The sequence below is a fragment of the Gymnodraco acuticeps genome, unplaced genomic scaffold, assembly GCF_902827175.1.
Source record: "Gymnodraco acuticeps unplaced genomic scaffold, fGymAcu1.1, whole genome shotgun sequence".
Taxonomy (NCBI): domain Eukaryota; kingdom Metazoa; phylum Chordata; class Actinopteri; order Perciformes; family Bathydraconidae; genus Gymnodraco; species Gymnodraco acuticeps.
The window spans coordinates 2,415,818-2,438,786 of NW_022991003.1; the positions used below are offsets into that span (position 1 = coordinate 2,415,818).

Below are 22,969 nucleotides of genomic sequence, written 5' to 3' on the forward strand. Positions count from 1 at the left end.
TTTTGCCCACGACATGAGTGGGAGGACCTGTGGTGATATGGAGGATAATACCAGGGGAAGGGCTTGGCCACCCACTGCAAAAAATACTTAGCCATCATAATGAACAGTAAAAAAAACTTCAACCCAAGAAGAAAAAGAAGGAAAGAAACAAAACTGGCATTTATTTGTTCCCTGGGAAAACGTATTTTTTCTATTTAATAAGCCTATAGTGGCAATACAATTATAAGAAAGTATATCTTCATTTGCACTGGAACCATGGAATAATCTAATTATAATTACTAATAAACATACATTATGATATTACTTTTTTAAATAATAAGTTGTAATGTCAGTCCTTGTATGGTGTCAATGTGTGCTTGGGGAGATATCCCTACACCAAATGATTTTTTGAGGTGTGTTATTTTTTGCAGTGTGTCCACTTTACGCACACGCTTTCTGTTATTCGATTCAAGTTTAAAAAGCCCCGGCAGCAGCCACAAGTCACAGAGCAACGGATTCCTTTCTGAGAGCATTAGGTAGCTCCATATACGGGTTGGAGAGGCACCTCGCAGCCCCTCTGGCACTGAATCTGCTAGGTCGCACAGAGGGGCAGTGCCATGCACACTCCTGACTATGCTCTGCTCCTGAGCGGAGGGAACCAGTCTCTGGTCTTCGGTCCCAGTGGTGACCTAACTATGGAGAAACCTGGAAACAACACCCTCCACACGAACCGATCCGATCCGTACTCGCGAAACGAGGAGGTGGCCCAGATGGAGATCATGATCCTGAGCATCACCTTCGTGGTTGCTGTGGTTGGGAATGTGAGCGTCCTGCTGGCAATGTACAACACGAAGAAGAAGATGTCGCGGATGCACCTTTTCATCAAACACCTGAGCCTGGCTGACCTGGTGGTCGCCTTTTTCCAGGTGCTGCCGCAGCTCTGCTGGGATATCACCTTCCGCTTCTACGGTCCAGACTTTCTCTGCAGGATCGTCAAGCACCTCCAGGTGATGGGGATGTTCGCCTCCACCTATATGATGGTGATGATGACCCTGGACCGTTACATTGCTATCTGCCACCCTCTGAAAACCCTGCAGCAGCCCACGCAGCGCTCCTACATCATGATCGTCTCCACGTGGATGTGCAGCCTCTTGTTCAGCACTCCGCAGTACTTCATCTTCTCCCAAAGTGAGTTCGACAGCTCGAACGTTACCGACTGCTGGGCGCACTTTATCGAGCCGTGGGGCCCCAAAGCTTACATCACCTGGATAACAGTGAGCATCTTCCTCATCCCCGTGGTGCTTCTCATGTTGTGCTACGGGTTCATCTGCCACAGCATATGGAAAAATATAAAATACAAGAAAAGGAAAACGCCGGCTGGTGCTGCGAGCAAGAACGGGCTGATTGGGAAGAATTCAGTCAGCAGCGTTACAACTATTTCAAGAGCCAAGCTGAGGACTGTTAAAATGACTTTAGTGATCGTTTTGGCGTACATTGTCTGCTGGGCGCCGTTTTTCATAGTACAGATGTGGTCCGTGTGGGATGAGAACTTCCAGTATGCTGGTGAGTAATGAATACATTAAATGTAGTTATGATCACTTGATTCAAAACTGTTAACAGCTTGAGGAATGTTGTCAAAACATTACAGCCCAGATAAAGAACCATGTCACTTGAAACAACAAAAAACCTCACTGTTCGTAAAACACATATCCACAGCCTTTACGCACGGATATATTTGGCATACAAAACCCAAAATACGTCTAAAAAAGAGTACATAATATAACTTAGTGCAGCACTGTGAGCCTTAAGGACTAATAGTTTTACTGCAGATAAAGTAATGTCTTCTTAAGATTAAGATACCTCAGCCATTTGCTCCTAAAAAAGCCATCACCCTTAGACTCATACCACCACGTGTAGTCTCCTATTCTGCCTGATACATATTCTTTCTTGAAACACGTTGTTAATGTAATTGGGTCATCAAGTTACACTAGCTTGGTGCTTTTTTTTTTACTTTTCTGGGACTGAATCCACTTGCAGCTTGACAACTTGACAGATTAGATCACTAATATCAAGAGAATGACACCTTATCCAAAAAGTCTTTCATAATGTGTTATTGCAACAGAAACGTAACTTTTCGGGCATGTGCAACTGGTAGATATTCTGTTATTTGATTTAAAAAATAAGTGTTTTTACATTTGACACCAGATAAATGATCTTTCACAGACATTTTTTTGTAGCCAGCTTGAACCAGATGTTTTGCAGATGAATCACCTCTTGCCTCTTTCCTCTCTCTGTTCTCCAGATTCTGAGAACACAGCAGTGGCTCTGTCTTCGCTGCTTGCCAGTCTCAACAGCTGCTGTAACCCATGGATATACATGATCTTCAGCGGTCACCTCCTCCAAGATGTTATGCACTGCTTCTCCTGCTTCCAAAGACTGAGCACTGACTTCAAGAAGGAGGACTCAGACAGCAGTATCCGCAGAACAACATTACTGACCAGGTTGAACAATCGCAGCCCCACGGGCAGTCAGAGCAACTGGAGAGAGCTGGACCTTTCTCCAAAGTCCTCCATTCAGGCGGAGTAAACATGCAGCCAGGCAAATCTGTTTACTGCCGTGGGAATGAAATTATATCTGGGAGTGGCATCAAGGTAAACATACATGAATGAAGACTTTTTAACGTTGGGCATGACTGACAGTGACTGACATTTCGCCCAAACAACAAAACCTTAAAGCAAATCAAGCTTTTTGCATCGACATTTGGAAACAGAGTGAATAAATATGTTGTCGACTGAGAATTGTGCAACATGGACTGAAAATACAGACATGTTTGTGTGCAAATATGTTCTTTTTCACTAAAAATATTGGGAAAGGAGGTGAAAGTAGAGATGTATTCCTACATGTTCAAGCTTGTATGCAACCACACTTTTTTGTAAAAGCACAACATGCTGATAATTGGGTTTTGACCTAATTCCGTTGCATTCTGTTGAATTCCTTGATCATTTGGCTGCCCCTGTTACTGTGTTCCCATGATTTCCCTTTAGATATTTTTTAGGGGAAAACACATTTCCTTACTTCCCTACTCATGCTCTTAATGATGGTTGTGTTTGTAGTGCCAGTGAACACCCCTTCCTGTTTGAGTGTTTCCAGAGATAAACGTACATGGCAGCCAGGAGGTGTGCTGTGGTGGAAGCAACTCTTCCAGACCGCCTACTTTTAAGAAACCGAGGCAGACCCCTCGTCCTCTGGGCTCAGCTTTCCATTTTTGTGGTTTTTCTCAGAACCACACATTTTAGTGGCTTGTGTAAAAAGAAACCTTTTCCTTTGACCTGTGACAAAAGTCTTAGGTTACATATAAATCAGGCGTGCATCCAACTATTTACTAATGATTTAATGTTGCAGCTTGCAGTCCTGTGTGTGTCTCTAAATAATGGCTTTCATATTTCAGCACAAACAGATGGGACCCCCCTTAAAATAGCAGGACATTGGAGGGGTCTACCTACCGCCCCACAGACCCCTCCCACTGCTTTTTCAAAATGTTGTGGAGAAGCTTACACATTCCATACTCTCGACGTCAACACACTTCCTGACTTTTTTCTGACATCCTGCCCCGTTAGGGGGTCTTTTCTTGGGTTTCCTTTGCACTCCAGACAAAAACAATCTTCTGCACATGAATGCGTAATAATTGTCAGACCACTATGACCACATGTATGTTATAAAGACATTTATATCTGACTGTAAAGTATATTTGTATATAAAAGGTCTGTAAATAGGAATAATATAATGTAAATCTGTTCAACATGAATTATATTAGTCTGTAATGCTTTGTGTACATTGAAAATAATCTAAATATACATATATGTTGCAAAATATATATTGATGCACTGATGATTACTATAGGACACTGGCGTTTCCTCCTCACAACCCCAGCACAACTAGCTGCTTTGTTTATGTTTCGTGCAGTTGCTACACAACCACAAATCTGTGGTGTTATCTTTGCTGAAAATTGAGCAATTTTAAACATATATATCTAGCCAATCAAAGCACTAAAAACCTGCCAACGCTCTTGATTTATGCCATTATTATGAACTTTCAATTGAAAATAAAGTAAGGAATAAGCGTTGTGAATGGGTTGCTTTTGGTCAACAAGCTGTCGACCCTCATTAAATGAAAATACAATGTGTGAACTTGTAAATCCGTTGAATGTAAATCGTCTTGTGCAACTTTTAAAAAACTAAAAAAAGAAAGACAGATATCTAAATCAAAAGGGAGGCGTGTGGTGCAGTGGGTTGTGCGTTGGTGTTTGGATCAGGGGGTCACAGGTTCAAACCCCACTGCAGTCAGCATGTCGTTGTGTCCCTGGGCAAGACACTTCACCCCAAATAACAAGTGACATGAAATGTAAAAAACAAGGGAAAATAAAAACTAAATCTGCATTGCGCACCATACCCTTTTGTGAGATTTATTTTTATAAGTAGGTTTATCTGCTGCTAGACTCCATCAAAAGTGCAACATAATTTCATGTGATTATGTGAAAATATTCTCAATTCTGTTATCAAATTATTCTGTTATTTACTGAAAAAACCCGAATGATAGACCTCTTTATGTAATGGTGTAATGCAGTGGTATCAATTCATCCAGCAGCTCTTGTAAGCTTGTTTGCGGCATTAAATAATTCCTACAAGATTTCTCACATCATATTCTATAACCAGCTTTCCACAGCACTCTATTAATGTACTCTATTAAGGTCTTGAGAGCTGGTGATATTGACCCGTTTCCCTTGTAGAAACTAAACCCCCCCTTGATCCTATATGATTAATTTTATCTCTGACCATCTGACCTCATAACATAAAGGTCTGGCAATCGTATCGCACAGTCGTATAGGAAGTCCTACAGGAAATATTGTGAGCTATTTCAATAAGGCAGAGGAATGTAAGACTTACCATAGAGGATAGAGGTGTTTATTGTATGCAATAGAAAAGAGAATAAAACAAGCACCAGGCAATCCGATTGGTATCAACGGGGATAATTCAGCCTGGATCTCTGTGGAGGGAGTAAAGCTGGAGCTCTGACAGACATATCTCAAATTCCCATCTCTGCCTCTCATTAGACATGCTAATCATTAAGTAACATGCTTCTGAAAGGCTGCATGCTAACATGATCTCAGCTGAGGTTGTCAGTCAGAGTCTAGACAGAGCAAATACTTGACAGTGCAGACCGTGATTGAGTTCCTCCAGAGAGTTTGAAAAAAAGTTAGGGCCAAAAAACAGACAGGTCTTATTATAAAGGGTCATAAAACAAGTAGCATGTTGTTGTTTGATAGATGTACTCTATATGTATCTGTTGATATGCATGTATTTACGGTTTTTATTTATTTTCTATTTGTATTTTTAACTCAATGCCTTGTCAACATGCTGCTGTAACAAAACAATTTCCAAATTTGGGATCAATAAAGGAAATCTAATCTTATCAAATTTAATAAAAAGAGCTATTTTTTTCCACTTTGAAAATAGACACAAGCCTTTTATTAAAAACATTTCTGTGTCCAAAAACTCGATGACAAAATGCTACCATAGGTTAAGCTTCATTATTGCCTTCTGTTGCCTTTGGATATACTGTTTTTATTTTCATTTTGCCACGACAAAGGAAAATACAAAAATAAATCAATCAGAAAATCTATACAGTCCCGTGTTCAAACAGCTTGTCGTGAGCCGCTAGTGAGATGAATTCAGGAAGACAGATGAATAGGTCCACCGGGAGCTTTCCAAGTATCCTTGTGTCCTGTGTGTGTTATCTATTCATTCTCAGCGAAAAAACACCCTGATAGAGGAAAGTGAGAGGTAACAAAAAGCAGCAGTTGTGACATGCATGTGTACATCTCGTAATAATAACTTTTAGCATTTTAATCTATATTCTCTATCGCATGAAAGCTGACTTTAGTTTGCTTTCTCAGAAAACCTCCTCTCCTTCTAAGCAGATAATACAATGTTGCATGCAAGATTGCTTAATGATGCTCTCTCCACTCTACTCTTTGGACTAGAAAAACATGTTGATTGTGCATTGTGTGGGACTAATGCCAAAAAACATGCTTCCTTTCTTAGTAATAAATTGCTTTTCACCAATTTTCCCTCACAGAAAACAAGCCCCGTTTCTTTCTAGCTGGACGATTGTGTCCACAGCTGGCTTCCCTCCACCTGACATCCTGGCCTCTACTCAACCCAAAACACTGTGTTTCACCGGCCAGCATAAACAGGCTATAAAGTGTGTACAAAGTTACAAAAATGTTGATTTTTAACAAACGGAGAGTTGCAATACTTGTCAAAATGTGATTTCTGTTAGTCTGTGGCGAATGAGCAAGCTAGATTTTTTTGTTTATAAGTGGATAAGCCACGAATAAGTCCTAAAGACAGGAAATGCCTTAAGCACTTTGATCAGACGACTTAGATGAGATGAGGAGACCTGCTTACGTTGCGTGCAGCCTTCCTCTTCCTGCTCCATTGTTCGCTGTCCATCGTCCTTGAAAATAACACGTTTCTATTTACTATTGTGTTGTATAATCACCCCCAAGAGGTCATTCATTACATGCAAACAAGCAGGTCTTAACATGCTGGGATGCGAAATCTGCGACCCCATGGAACCTTATCCAAGACTTGTCAGTTATTGACCGTGTGAACAATGCAAAAATAATGTGAACTTTACATTCTTATCCATCATGTATTGCTTGTCTTCATTTTCTGTAACGTGTTTCTTGGTAAAATACAATGTCATCAGACTGTTTTTCTTCCCAGGATCCGGCTCAATTGTTTTACCACTCGTCTTGTCAACTTCCAGTCTCAACAGTCAGCACTATTCTTGTGACAGCTCTCTCCATTAGTTATTGTTTCCTATCAGCAAACGCTGTTGTTTCTGTTGCTAAGGTCCTCGAAGGGTGACCAGAGGTATTTGACACCTAATTAAGACCACTTCCGTAACGTTGGTGACAGGGTTGTTAGGGCATACAATTGACTATTCTTCTTTGCTCACATTTCATAGAATAACAACACAATTATTTATAAATTCAAGAAACGGGAAGCAATCAATGAATCTGAAACACCAAGTAATATTGTGCTGAAAATGTGGGTATGAAGCATCTTACTGTTGTTAATGATGGATATTGAAATAATACACACACTAAAACTACTATTACAAAGGCCAAGAACTAACACCCACACTGTATTTCTACACTGTAGTATGTGTAGAATACTTTTTTTTGTATCAATTAATTTGGTAAAAATATAGATTAAGACTGGACCCTGACTGATGCAGCAATCTATACACTTTGATGTTATATAAATACATAAAAAAGCGTCCTATGATCACAAATAAGGTAAATAAGCTGGTAAAATCAATATCACTTTCAAAATGCATTCCCTGTTGAAAATCAGTAGGATATAAAAGTAATTTCCTCAATGTCATCCATACAGAGGACATACTGGGTTTGCTCAAAATGAAATATGTTCTGGACCGCCACCTTCTGAAAGAGAGAGGTGCAAGATAAGAAGTTTGAATACAATAACGGCGCACACTGTTGAACAATAAGTTCCTCATAAGTTTTGCTCTTGATAAGGTGATAAAAAGTAGTTGTTATAAAAATAAATGCTATAGAAAGAGAAGGTCAAATAGTCACATGCTGTAACGTGTGTGTGTGTGTGTGTGTGTGTGTGTGTGTGTGTGTGTGTGTGTGTGTGTGTGTGTGTGGCCTAGCATTACTATACTTGTGGGGACCTACATCTGTTTACACGGTCACGTGTGGGGACTCGTCTCCCTTATGGGGACACAATGGATGTCCCCATGGGGGGAATCATTAATTTTAGGGTGAAGACTTGGTTAGGTTTAGGATTAGGGTTAGGGTAAGGGCAAGGGTTAGGGTCAGGCATGTGTTTTTTATGGTTAAGTTTAGGATAAGTCTCCAGGAAATGCATGTAAGTCAATGTATAGTCCCCTGAAGTGATGTATACATGGTGTGTGTGTTGTTAGAGATTTAAAGGGATAACTGGTCCGCTTTTCAAATCTCTGCGCGTCCCTATCAAGCTGGTTAATACAGGACGGAATCCAGAGCTACCAAATAACCGTTACTTTAATGATAATATGACAATACAATACAATCAATACAGTACAAATTCAACACAGTTAATCCCTGGGATCCCGAATTTACCTGCACGTGAGCCAGCCAGAGGAAAGAGGCTGAACACCGCGTGTGTGTCTGTTTATACTCTTTGACAATGGGAGGAGTTATCAGATCCTCCCCTTTGGAGCTCATTGATTGGCCGCCCAAATATCACAGACACCTCCGACCTTAGGTTTCCCCAACCACTGTAGCTAGAGCATTTGAATGCAAATCAAGACATGCTCTCACCTTCCCCCCATCTTCCTTTGTCCTCAAAAACACATGTCAAAAGGCCCCAAATCCAGCTTACAGTTTCACCCCAATTATTCCCATTTTAAGCTTATCCATAGTTTGCTAACATGAATAAATACAAATATAACTCTACAAATCCCCCTTTTTATCTCCTTCTCCAGAGATAAACTTAGACAAGGCATTTTGAAATATACCCACTGTCATTCTTTTCTACTGTGTCCGTCCCCCAAACATTGTATAAATCCATCCGAAGCTGGTATTTAGAGTACTTGAAAACTTCATGGAGACAGAACACCACTTTCCATGGCAGTGAAGGAACCATGAGGGGGCAGCTGAGTGCTAGAATCATCAGCCCCCCGCCCCCGGGGAGATGCGGCTTGCCCTTCACGGGTGGAACTGATCAGAGAGAAGTAGACTCCTCTGCTGCCTCGACAAGTCCCCTGTGCCGTCCTGGCTTGCCGTGTCTTTGTCCCCCCGATCCGCTGACAGCAGCTTCTGGGCTGCCTGCTAGAGAGATGTCTTCCTCCTGGTCGTCCTCCGGCCCGCTGATGGCGGCTTCCGGGTCGATGCTGTAGAGATGTCTCCAGGGTCCTGCTCCTCCAGTCCGCTGCTTCCGAGTAGTCCACGTCTGCCAGGGCCACGTCCGTCCTGATGTCGTCCCCTGGTCCTAGCAGGTGGTTTCCCCGCCGCACACTGGCTCCCGTGGTACGAGCTGTCCCCCTTTTCTCCCAGGCAGACGGCATAAGAGGTCCGCTGGGTCACTCGGTCGGGGTCGGAGAGCCTGGGGTTGAGCCACTTTGTCCTGATGACTTTCAGCCAGACGAACTCTGCTGTGTCGGCCTCGTGCTTCTCGGGTCCCCCTTTTGGCGCCAGCAACCTGTGTGGAGAAATCTGATACAACTCCCTCAAGCCTACGCTCAGCTGTTTTGACCCACTTGGAGCCTGTTGGTGGGGTGTCTTGAAACAACAGCCGTCTGTGAACAGGTTTTCTAAATTAATTGTAGCCCTCCTATCTGTCAGTGCAGCTTCAGAATCTTAATACTTGGATTGTGCCAACTAAATAAGAACCTCAACATCTTTAGGTAAACTAAATAACATATTTCAATAGCTCTGAATTTCTGACAAGCATCCGTGTTTATTTTTAAATGAAATCCTATTTAAAATCTAAATATAATATGAACTGCTAATGTTTCTGGTAAAGAAACACACTAATGTTATGGATTCAAAAACAACCAAAATCACGATACTAACAAAGTGAATGATTTCCTGGTGATACTGCTTTTACCTGTCAGTGCTTAGATATTATCACGCTGAAAAAATGAATACAGAATTCCAACAAACTGTCATCAAATGTCTTTCTATTATAAATTTAGATGAAATGTATATCCCCATAATGACCTAAACAATAAAGTCTATGGCTTTTACTCCTTTACCAGGCTAGTTACATGATGTTGTCTAAATTAAATTCTGTCTCAATACACTACTATGTTTTAGCTTTAACTGTAATATGTTCTTTCTACATTTCAAACCTCAGTTGCTCTAATGTCTGTTAAAATATTACAAAATTGTTTCATTATCACAGGTCAACTTCTTCGGTTTCACAGTAGCCCCTTGGCCACTGCTTCTTTGTTACCTGCTATAATTCAAATCAATATTTAGAAACATCTCAACATTCATCAAACAGTATCTTATCCCCAGATATGGAGCAGGTTAATTACATTCCATGCTCAGTTTGAACATCTGGGTTGGGGCGGAAGGTTTCCGTCAATCCTTAAAAGAAAAATTTAAATTGTGAATTTTACAGCCATGTTGAGATTTATACATTATACTCACTCCCCCCTTTTACACATGAAATCATGTGTAACAAAACCCTGTAATGGGAGGGGAACAAAAACTGTCAGGTAATTGGTTAGGGACATAACGAACATTATTTTCAATTTGACATCATTATCATTATTTCCACAGTGAACACTTCAGTGAAAAGAAGTGTTCCTCTCCGTCCTTCAGGCCTAAAAGAAACAGAATCTTCAGATTTTAGTTTTACATTTGCAAACCACCAACTCATGTGAGAGTAAAATATCACATGTGCGGTTGCCCCTTTTTGTGGAATTTTTAGGAAACCTGTCGTTTCCCTTGGAGCTCCAAAATAATATGTTAGTCCAAAAACATGCTTGGTTAGTTATTGTTTTAGAATCATGCAGTTACACTGATCACATGCCGGCATTCATTCACACTCACACTGTCTGGTTGTCATGTCAAGTTCGGTCAGCTTCACCCCAGAGTCAGTCATCCACAGTGCCTTGTGAAGTTACACTGTCAGTCAGGGTCAAAGGTCAGTTGGTCTCCGTCTGTCTTGGCCATGTGTCGTGCTCTGCAGAGACTTTGACATTTCAGCATAGGCCAGTATCCTTTGTCTACAAAAATATGTCACGATTTCAACTATGATTTTCAAGATGATTCTCACTTTTCATTGGGACTTCTGCCTCCCACTTTTCCTGAAACTTGGTACAAAACTCACTTCCTTCGAGTACTACTACTACTGCAATCCATTTACACCTAATTAGTATTAAAATGTCTAATGATCTATTTCAGAAACTTGTGTACAATAACTATTATCATGAGTCAAAACATTACTAGGATCTGTGTCGCTCTGCATTTCATAGCTCATTATAATTCTGGTCTACTTAAAAAACAATGTTAAACTCTTTTAGCAGTGTGTGGAACCTTAGGTGTCCGAACATGCAACAATTACTCCCTCCTTTATCAAGGATTTAAAACCGAAGTCCTATGGTAATAACTATGCCACAATGGTGAAATCAACACTCTAGATTGGAATTTTATATGTGGCTTGGCACCAGCTATTAATACAAATAAAGATTTGTCCTATAGAGTGGTTCCTAAAACTATCCTTTTAATGGTGATCAATATTGTAACCAATGAGATCGCTACTTTATTCACACGTGAATAAAAATCTCTTAAAGAATGATTTGTTAACATGATGAAAATATTGAAGAATATGGTTCTACTCTGTCAGTGTGTTTTAGGATGATTATTAATTCATGGTTAATAAATCTTTCTGTCTTTACGTATTTATGAAGTTAATTCAAGTTATTTAAATGTGCGTTTTGTGAATAAGTGTGTTTATGTGTAACTCACTCATTCCCGTTCTCCTTTCCTCCTCCCCTGGTTTTCTCAAGCCGTGACCCCGGCCTCCTCACTTCTAATCGACCATGCCAACTCCTCTGATTCTGTCTTCTCTTCAGTCCATCAGCTGTTGAATCCATCCGCTGTAACTTTTTTTGGCAGCCATTGGCCCAGTTACCTCTGCAGCCCCATCATGCCACTGTTGTTGCACTCCTCCTTTACAGCAGGGTCGGCGTCATGGGTGGTCATTCGCGGGCCATGCCCCCCCAAATGAGTCACTGTGCCCCCCCAACGCAGGGTTGGCAAGCCTTGCCACTTTGCGGTTTTTTTCTTTTTTTAATCATATCAGTGAAAACGTTTCTACTAAAGGTTTTTTGTGTGAAATACATCAGAAATAAAGAATACAAATATAAAACACAGCCTGAGCTGTGCTCACTGCTGCTCTCTGATTGGTGTGTTGCTTGACCAATGACCCCCGACCTTTTTTTTGTTATCATTACGTGGCTGTGTGTTTAGATGAAAGCCCTGTGGCGATCTGTTCATCTGTTACACTGATTATACAGTAAAGCCATCGAAAATAATATGATATACAGTACAGTACAAGTACATGGGTCTCTGTGTTTCATTCAAGCTCGGCTCTGTGTGGCACGAGCACATTTTGTGAGTGCGCGAGTGGTAACGTGGAATGTTGTTAGCATCTGGTTAGCTAGCTATGCTAATGGATATAAAGGGCTGTTTCTACACCAAGGTGGAGGAGAGTCCTCTCCTGTCAGACTGAGAGGATCGTATAACCTCAGCTCAGTGAGGTAAGGACTCTCTCAGTGTTTAGATAGTTCACTTTAGTGTAAGTTATCTCAGTGGGTCTCAAACGGTTTGGTCACCATTTATGTAAGTATTTTCGAGGAATACCTTTATATGATCATTATAGTTGTTAAAGAGAGAATAAATGAAAAACGGGTATGAAATACTATAGGACAGTAACACAAGAATACAGTTTAAAAGGGGAGTGATTAGTAAAATATCCATAAAGAAAAAGTAAATCTGTGTACAGTTCTGTTTCATATGGATGCTGAGAGATGTAGGCTATCCATAGATCTCTTCATTTTGCTCTCAAAGTGCACCAGATTGATGCATTTAACTTCAATATTTTAAAAAGAATCTTCCCGGGGGAGCATGCCCCCAGACCCTCCGAGAGGAGGTTAGGTCCACTCCCACCTAAAACATGTTCACATGGATAGGATACTAAATACATTTGCACACTTTTTATATGGTGGCCTATGTCCATATCAAATCAAATCAAGTTTTATTTATATAGCACATTTTTCAACGATTTTTGGTCGAGCCAAAGTGCTGTACATATAATAAAAAATAACCTACAGTAAAGACACTTTACAACAAATACAACAGCACAGTTTGTGCAGAATATCAGTATGAGAAAACGACACCCTCTGTCCTTATATGTTTCTGTTTTGGTGGTCGTGCCACAACCGTGCATGTATGCACAAGTCATAGGTGCGCTATACAATAGCACTACACCCTGCAATGTGTGTGAAAGACAGACTTTTCAGCATGTTTTTTTAAATTGAAGTTGCGTTGGTGTTTGTGTGTTGGTTGTTGACGGCAGTGTGTGCCCCCCCTTGGTAAATGATTGCCCCCCCATTTGATTTGTTCTAGAGCCGACCCTGCTTTACAGTCTCTCTGCTGTTTTTATGGAGGGCGGATTTCGCTCTCATGTCTATTGTGCCAAATCTCGCGGCGCAGTTTGGAACTTCATGTCCTGTTTGAGGGACCGATGAGAGTTTCTCTCGGTATGTCAGCATGCTGTTTGGTTCTGGATGCCACAGGTGGAGATAGTTCTGGCTGCAGTCTTGATGTAGTCTTGTTGTTGGTTCAGCTCTGGTTCTCTGTCTGTACGATGGAGAAGGAGGAGTCTCCTGTTGGGTTAGGTCTTTTTGTCTGCTTGGAGGGTCGGGATCAAAGCCTTTCTAACTCAGAGGGGGAGTCCAGGTCTCGGGACACCTAACCTATAAGAAGTCTTGCACACTGATGTCAAATAAATCCAACCCTTTCCACTCTGTCTCTTTCTAATCATACTATCTGTCTTAGTTGTTCAATGCCATCTAAACAACATAATTAATGTCTACTAATGATATTACAAAAACTCACTCCAAAAATTGTTTCATCCATTCTTACATATTTACTAGTACCGGGACTTTAACGCGTTAATTAAGATTAATTAATTACACAAAAATTAACGCATTTTAATCGCACTTATTTTTGCACCGCGGAACGTTTCTCACTGGATGAGTTTCAGGCGTACCGATTATACTGGAGCACCAACTAACGTTCATGACTTCAGACAACAACAAACCACAGTGAACAACAGTAGGAAATGTTGTTTTAAAAAACGGACGGATGGAAGCGTCGATAAGAGCACGGTTGTGTGCAAATTATGCAAAAAGGAATTCGCATATCACCGCAGCACATCAAGCCTCAAGTATCACCTCAATGCAAAACATATAGCAGCTAGCGTGGAAGCTAGTGTGGACGTTAGCCTCTTTTATCGCGTTCACACCAAAAAGAGCCGGTACTAAAATTAGTTCATGAGAACCTTTTTACCCCCACGAAAGCAGGGACTTTTGTACGGCTCTCTTGTGAGAAAAGAGCTATATTTCTGATTGGCTGGGCGGATTACAAACCACGCCCCGTAAAACTCCCAAAAAGTTTTGTGAAGCCGCCATTTTATTATCCTCGCATTAGCATTATTAGCATTAGCCCAGCGCAGAAACGCAGAGAGACTAACTTATGGCAACACAAAATAAAACATGGGAGCGGTGGAGATGGGGAGGTGTCGGCGTTCTGGCGATTTACTCGGAAGGCTGCTGGGACTCCCAGCAGCTTCTACTGAAGCCAGTCCCCAACTCCGGGGACTTCCGGCCGGGGACTTTGGGCGGCAGTATACGCCGTGAAGTGGTTTGCGGCCTGCCAGTAAACCCAAAGCAGAAGAAGAAGAAGTGACGTCAGCGGCTTCATTTGCCTAATCTACCCCCAGGTTCAAAGATTTCTCATGAACTAAATTCTCATGAACCTTTGTGGGAAAAGTACTGCGGTGTGAATGCGCCTAATGGTATACTAAAATCCATGTGAAAAAAATTGCTTCTCACTGTTCTCAGGTCAAATATTTATATGTGATTAAAAATGCGATTAATTTCGATTAATTAATTACAAAGCCTCTAATTAATTAGATTAATTTTTTTAATCGAGTCCCGGCCCTAATATTTACCCAACACAACTCTGAAATACTTACATGTTTCCAGCATCACATATTCCACACACTACGAAAAAAACATCCCCATATTTTCTCTCATTTTAAATCCCACTGTCACTTCGAACAATAGTAAACCTGCAGAGCACACCAATCGGATCACAGTAATGACATTTGAATCAAGTGTAGGCCTATGTCTACTTTCTGAACATTTATTTATATTGTCTAAATTCCTTGTCTATGATGTGCAAACAGTTCGAGTGTAAAATGTGTTTTCACAATGTATTTACACTACAGATTCTTGAGTTTACTCATCTCCTGGTGCTGTCGTTGTAAAAAATGTTCAATCCCTTATTGTTTTGTACCAGTTTTCCAAAATCAGTTCTAATTAATATACTGGGCTATTGTCGTTGTTACTATTAACGTGCTTCCCGTCTTCAATACCGGCCAGCAATGTAATGAAAAATGTCAAGGGTGTGCTATCCCCTTTCAGCCACTAGATGGCAGCAGCAAGGGTGTGATACCCCCTTTCAGCCACTAGATGGCAGCAGCAGAGGTCCGCAGACAATTGCTCACACAGGTATTTTAGGTATAAATCACACCGATTTATTCCCCGTACAGTTTGTCCAGCTTTTATAATGTGATGTTTATTTCAACAGGCTAGTGTACCTCGAATGATGAAGAGCCCTTTATCACACGTTTAGCTTTTCAAATTAAGTTTACAGACAAAGGGAAAACGAGAGACGGTCCCGTCACAATTTTTGGTGAGGTTCGCGTTCTCTCCCTCGATCAACATAACAGACCTCTGGCTTTTAGCTTTCAGCCTTGGTCTGTTATTTTACCCCAGTTTTAAACGGCGACCCGATCTGATATATCGAGTTTCCAGGTTTTGTCGTGCAGGAATCAAACCTCGCACCGGCAAACTGCACCGTCTCCACGCCACTCAGGAATAAACTACCTGTAGATCCACGCCAAACTGCTCTATTTACGTCACGCAGGACTTTCCGTCTACCTGGCGATCAACGTTTACGTTTTGTATATAACTTTCCTAACATAGTAAAATATGCATTGTATATTCCATTTAAACTTTCTGGTCGTCTGGATTCTTCCTCAGCTTCGTTATATCTGGCACGTCGAGATCACCACTTGTTAGAGATTTAAAGGGATAACTGGTCCGCTTTTCAAATCTCTGCACGTCCCTATCAAGCTGGTTAATACAGGAAGGAATCCAGAGCTACCAAATAACCGTTACTTTAATGATAATATGACAATACAATACAATCAATACAGTACAAATTCAACACAGTTAATCCCTGGGATCCCGAATTTACCTGCACGTGAGCCAGCCAGAGGAAAGAGGCTGAACACCGCGTGTGTGTCTGTTTATACTCTTTGACAATGGGAGGAGTTATCAGATCCTCCCCTTTGGAGCTCATTGATTGGCCGCCCAAATATCACAGACACCTCCGACCTTAGGTTTCCCCAACCACTGTAGCTAGAGCATTTGAATGCAAATCAAGACATGCTCTCACCTTCCCCCCATCTTCCTTTGTCCTCAAAAACACATGTCAAAAGGCCCCAAATCCAGCTCACAGTTTCACCCCAATTATTCCCATTTTAAGCTTATCCATAGTTTGCTAACATGAATAAATACAAATATAACTCTACAGTGTGTGTGTGTGTGTGTGTGTGTGTGTGTGTGTGTGTGTGTGTGTGTGTGTGTGTGTGTGTGTGTGTGTGTGTGTGTGTGTGTGTGTGTGTGTGTGTGTGTGTGTGTGTGTGTGTGTGTGTGTGTGTGTGTGTGTGTGTGTGTGTGTGTCGAGGGGGAACACTTTGGGCTTCCATGTTAAATGACATTTTCTCTGTGGACAATTTCTATATCCCCCTATAGTGGCTTGGAATGAAAGAGCAACTAAGATGTCAATCCATTTTCTCATCCAACCTATCAAACAATTGTGTTTTCTGGCTCCTTTACAACTTCACACAGCTGTTGGCATATTCTCTACAAGCCTCTATTCTCAAAGAAGTGGAAAGGTCACACCGAGCCCTTAATAATGAAACGTGCTTTGATGTGCCGTCGGATCACAGGATGACAGATGATAGGCTCGCTGTGTGTAAGTCCGAACCAGGTGGGAATCAAAGGCAGAGGCAGCCAGGTGAGATGAGAGGCTGCTGGACACCTCATGTAATCCTTCATCCAGCCTCTGTATGTCATTAAACCTGCGTATACAAAACATACACAATAATAGGTAGCAGCCCTCCTGAGAAATGTAAGGATGAAACAATGTAATTACGTTCTGATGCTAAAATGGTTTCAAGAACCTATACCTTGTATAAATATATCAGGCCATGTACGTACTCAAGGTATATCGATTTTTATTTCAGAATCAGAATCAGAAACGGGTTTATTACCAGGTAGGTTTACACGTACAAGGAATTTGACTAGGTGTCATACATAAAAGTAAAAAAGAACATAGGTAGCAAACTATATTATGAACACTGTAATAAAAATATAGTAAGATAGCAATAAAATAAAGCAGTAATTTACATTGAAATAGAATGCAATAAAATATAGAATATCAAATAAAAAATATGTGCAGTAAGCAATATTGTCACACAAAAAGGTGAAGCCTTATTATTTAAACAGGCCGGGTTTCCCTTTTCCTGTAGTGTTTGATACAGATTTGTGTGCATGTAAATGGTCTGCAGAGGCTAAAATACCAAAGTTCCCTCCAGAGGGAGCTTCTCTCCCACACCTTCGCCCTCCTGCCTGGAACACTTTCCTTGGACTCCTTTATTTACTTCCATAACATACTATTTTACACTCACGCTACTATTGGCTGCACTACGAGACATTGTACGTGATTGGCTTGGGCTCTGGTTTCAGACAGAGGGTGAAAAGAGGTGCTAGAGCACAGGCAGTATGAGAAAAATAAAGAGCTTTTTGAACATTAAAGCATGTCAACTTTTCACATAGACAACAAATACAGTTATGGTACCTGGAAACTAGCATAATATGTCCTCAGTAGAATCCAAGCTACTTTCAATCACACACACACACACACACACACACACACACACACACACGCACGCACGCACGCACACACACACCGCACACACACACACACACACACACACACACACACACACACACACACACACACACACACCACTGAAATAAAATAGTATTTGATGGCTTCACAGCAGGGTCCTTGCCTGGAAACCAATAACAGGTAAATTGGCAGCCTGCTGATCGATGATGAATGAAACTGCAATATATATTCCTGCTCATGCCCACAGGTCAGTGAAAACTTGACCCTCTCTTGTTATCAAAGCTCAACATATTATAAGAGCACAAAAATACGATGTGTTTCTCTAAATGCCTTCCTGCCTGGCTAGTGCTGGAGCATCCTGTTCCAGCATCTGACAGAAGTGAGCTGTTGCTTTCTGATAAATGTGCTCTCTGGGATGTTATCCAGTGTTCTCATCCGTCTGTAGGCTCGTTGGCAGGTGTTGTGGCTGGATGTCAAGACCACAGCTACATTGGGTTGTGTCCAAGGAGAAAATTGCTTTAAAAAATCAGTCCCTCCTGTACCTGTTATGCATAGATATCTACCAGTCCTAGCGCTGTGCAGTGGATTTTCTATCTTGTATGAAAACAATTGGAATAAACCTGGTTCAAAGAATCGAAATAACTTCAAAATGAGTAGCAGTTGTACATGAGTGGATAATAGCCAATTGTGTGTTGCGTTTATACAAAAGAACAATGAAAAGCTACTTCCTAACCTAACTATACACTGTAAACCCGAACGTTCAAAATAATTAAATAGATTAATTAGTGTAAACTTAAATTTAAAAAAAAGTTCTACTAACTTCAATATATTCAGTTCCTGTGACTGTTCTTCGTTTTTGAGTTAAGTAAACTGATCATCTTTGATTAACTTGAACTATTTGGCGGATTAAATAAGCATCACTTAAACATATACATTGAACTGTACTCATTTCTAATGCTTATTGTGTGTCTGACGTCACTAACTGTCGAAAGTGGGATGCAGCACATGCAGCTAATACCTGCAATAAGGTGGATCTTCACACTTCATTTCCACACTTTCCGGTGGTAATCAGCATCATTGGTCTCACTGTAAGTGCAATATTCATATTTCTTCACTTTTTTAAATATTTTGAGATTAAACATGTGAAAGAGAGTGTTGATGTTAGCCAGATACATGCATGTTAGCTAGCATTAGCCATAGCTTGAGTCAGCAGATTCACAGAAATGCCTGAATTATTTGCACAGTTACTGTATAATGTTAACTTGTAAGATATGTAGTTGTGGAAACTTGGTGCCAAAATAGGGCTGTCACTTTTTGTATATATATGATGAAAAATGTCATTGCCCCTAAGCTAATTATGTATTCAAAAAGTTCAGCCAAATGCATTGTGGTTGTGGGTGCTCGTAGTGACGGCAGCCGTTGAAACACTAACATAATAGGTAGGTTTCCTAATAAAAGCCTTCAATGTTAGTTTAATCAATTTATACTCAAATGTGTGTCATAATATACCCAACCATTTACTTAATTTACTACGAGCAACCCCGAAGGCATTGGACTGCAAGTCACTATTTAACACGGTCACTAGCTAGCTAGTTTGCTAACAGTTAGCAAGCTAACATTTTCATCCACTGTAAACCACGAGGTGCGGAGATTTGTGTGTGCTCCCTCCGTGCTCTCCTCGCTGCCGCTGAATTAAGAGACCCGCTGCTAAAGTTTAACACTCTCCTTCACCCAGGTTTCAACCTCTTTATACGGTTTCAACGAGCGTGAGGCCACACACACGGGACGGAGCAGAGACAGGTAATGTTAAATTGAATATAACGTTGTCAGTTATAAACAAGCTCGGTAGTGAACGCTTGTCCATTTGTTGTCCATTAATTCATCATTTACCATACTAACACTTCCCCAATGGATGTTTAAGAATGTATTAAGCAGTAGCTTACATTACATTTTAAATATAGGATTTGTTCAGCTTTAGTCTGAAGGAGATAAACCACGAGGCGCGGAGGGTTGTGTGTGTTTGTGTTCCCTTATCGCTGCTGAATTACGAGAGCCGCTGCTAACGTTTAACACTCTCCTTCACCCAGGTTTCAACCTCTGTATACGGGTTCAACAAGCGCGAGGCCACACACACACACACACACACACACACACACACACACACACACACACACACACACACACACACACATGGGGCAGAGCAGAGAAAGGTAATGTTAAAGTGAATATAACGATGTCAGATTATTAACGGGCTTGGTAGTGAACGCTTGTCCATTTGTTGTCCATGAATTAATTTACCATACTAACATTAACTCAATGGATGTTTAAGAAGTTATTAGGCAGTAGCTTACATTACATTTTAAATATAGGATTTGTTCAACCTTCCCCAAGGAGAGGATCCCTCAAGTCTTGAGCACTTGAGGCAGACAATTGTTGAGGAAGTCAAGAAGACTGAGATGGACCTACCCCTCATTAAAAAGATGATGCACACCACATTTGCACTGCGGCGACAGACCATAGTGAGGACATGCCCGGCAGTGAATGAGCTCATGGACCTCTGGCCTGCTCTCAAAATGGAGTCTGAGGTAATATGGATTAGCTCTCATTTTCCTGTTTTCTTCTTTATTGATAATGGCACATTCTGTGACTCTTATAGTGGCTATTTGCTGTATAGTGTCATAGATCTTCAAAGTTCCAGCTCCTTCCCTGTGGTGTAATGTAATGCAAGGAAAAGAACAGTCCAGGTGAAGTTCTCGTTCTTGCCACAGGGAAGGAACTGACTGGTCAAACTTGGAAGATCTATTACATTTGTAAGGAGGATACCACTTTAACCTAGTTTGATTTATTTGGAACTGACTAATTGACATTGCTGTATTGTCCTTCTGCTCTGTTTTTTAAATAGGTGTATGCAGAGTTCCAACGGATTACAAACCAGAATCTGCCCAACACGTTCTACGCTGCTTTTGACCGCCATCTTCCTCGACTGATGGCCATATTTAGACCGAAGGCGTCCAAATCTGGGAAGACAGCTGAGGCTTTGGCTGACATTTTAAAAATCCATGATGAACAGGTAAAGAGATTATTTTACAATTCAAAGGTTGAACATCTAACGTTAAACAGATTCAAAAAATATCTTTGAATTTTACAATTAGCCCACTTTGTTTTTGCTATTTGTCTGATTGCATTAAAGATGTGAACAGGTTATCTGTGGATATATGTTCTGATTGGATTGACAGGTTTGTTCAGTAAACTTCACAGTCAACAGTTTGTACGCTTGTATTTTTATCGTTATAGGAATTACACGACATCGACACCAGGCGTACCACCGTTATCCATGCCCTTCCTGTGTATCTGCAAGAGGACACCTCTGGATTTTTCCGAACCTGCACAGTGAGTCTCCTTAATTCATTAACAGTACCACTCTATATTAAGTGAATAGTTCATTAAAATACAAATATTATTTCCACTTATCCTGTTTCTGTCTATCCATCCATATAGTTTGTGTGATTTGCAGAGGTTTTGGTCTGTTTTCCTTCACCCAAATACAAATGAACTGAATCGTTTTTTTTGTTTGAAGCGATACTGAAGTTAAGTAAAACATTTATTGGATATGTTTTATCTCCTGGCACTTGGTTTCACTGGTAGCTCGTCTGATTCTTTGGTGTAGAACACCTGTTTTACACCTTTAAATGTGTAGTCTGTTGACAAAACAACTCTCTAAAACATAGTTCTAACTAAAATATGAACAACTTAGAAAACATATCTCCAAGAGTTGCAGTCAAAAGATATTGCCACACAGAAAATCACGATTTTTAAAAAAATGCTCCTGCGAGGCGCGTGTGGCGCAGTGGATAGAGCATTGGTGTTCGGATCACAGGTTCAAACCCCACTGCAGTCAGCATGTCGTTGTGTCCCTGGGAAAGACACTTCACCCCAAATTGCTCCTGTGGGGATTGCCCACAGTATTGAGTATGTAAGTCGCTTTGGATAAAAAGCGTCTAACAAGTAACATGTCATGTAATGTAATGCAGCTTTAGTATCTGGTTCCGGCCATTTGTTTTAGAAATTAATCCCTTAAACCAGTGGTTCTCAACCCGTGGTATGTGTACCACTGGTGGTACGCCAGCTCCCGCTAGCGGTACGCGGAGGAATCTGACATATAACAAGTAACATGTAATGTAATGCATGACCAACACCCAGTTTGTGATTATTATCTCTCTTTCATTCATTTAGGAAGAGTCCGAACCAGAGCTTGGAGGTGTTGCAGTGGTCCTCCTTACCAGTGACAATGGCACAAGTCAAGTGCAATATCAGCCTGTGACCATCTCTGTTGTCATCGATGATATTGTGGTCAGCCTCCCCAGACTTGCAGATGCATTCCTGGTAATGTTTGGACTAATTTATGCACTACACCTCAGCTATCCCAAAGGACTGACAAACACTTTCGAGTTCACTCAGAAGGTTTTACTTGGTCTGGAAGATGGTAAATTGTCGCTCAAGTTGCAGACCCTCAAGAATGACTTGCTGATGCATCTGTAGAAATGCATCTGACAAACAGGTGTGGAGTGGGGCATTTAAGGCATTTTCCCTCTACTTCAAAGTGATTTCCTTCTGAAATAAAAATGTCTTAAGAAAGTTGCTGTACCAGTTGCTGCAGGTTTTCAGCCAGGTGGTCAAGCTGCTCAATGTTCCCTTTTACTTGTACATGTTGTATTAATGTCAAATGTGTACTGTTTACCATTGTTCACATCAAAGTATCTTTGATTTTGAGGGATGACTGTTTGTACTTTAATAATGCCAAATATTTCTGATTAACCGGCATTAATCATGTGAATGTGTGTTTATGTGTTTGTTTGTTGTTGTTGTTGTTGTTGTTGCACTTTAACTCATCCAGATGAAGATTTGATACTTGTTAATGTAATTCATTTTAGAGTTTTACAGTTAAAGGGTTCAGACTGTCATTGTGATTTTATCAAAGTTGTTGCTCTATTCAGGTTTTAACCAAAATGTGCCAAAAGTACAATTGCCTTTGCATTTTTTTTTATGACTACTTATTTTACTGTCTTGTAAATGTTAACAGGACAGCATGTTAAATAGGAGGGCTAGAAAATAAGAAATTTAGTAAAGCTG

General features: G+C 40.8%; 2 protein-coding genes across 2 annotated transcripts; both read left to right on the top strand.

Annotated features, from left to right (window-relative positions):
- The first annotated feature begins 596 nt into the window (after positions 1-596).
- Positions 597-4,162, top strand: avpr1aa (arginine vasopressin receptor 1Aa). The gene is made up of 2 exons (XM_034236169.1): positions 597-1,542; positions 2,282-4,162. The coding sequence occupies exons 1-2, from the start codon at positions 597-599 to the stop codon at positions 2,563-2,565; spliced, it is 1,230 nt and encodes a 409-aa protein (XP_034092060.1). The 3' UTR covers positions 2,566-4,162.
- A 14,956-nt stretch (positions 4,163-19,118) lies between these two features.
- LOC117559389 lies at positions 19,119-22,378 on the top strand. The gene is made up of 6 exons (XM_034236146.1): positions 19,119-19,639; positions 19,927-20,049; positions 20,234-20,424; positions 20,742-20,909; positions 21,134-21,229; positions 22,073-22,378. Exons 3-6 carry the CDS (start codon positions 20,296-20,298, stop codon positions 22,376-22,378), a joined length of 699 nt encoding a protein of 232 aa, XP_034092037.1. The 5' UTR covers positions 19,119-19,639; positions 19,927-20,049; positions 20,234-20,295.
- The last annotated feature ends 591 nt before the right edge of the window (positions 22,379-22,969 follow it).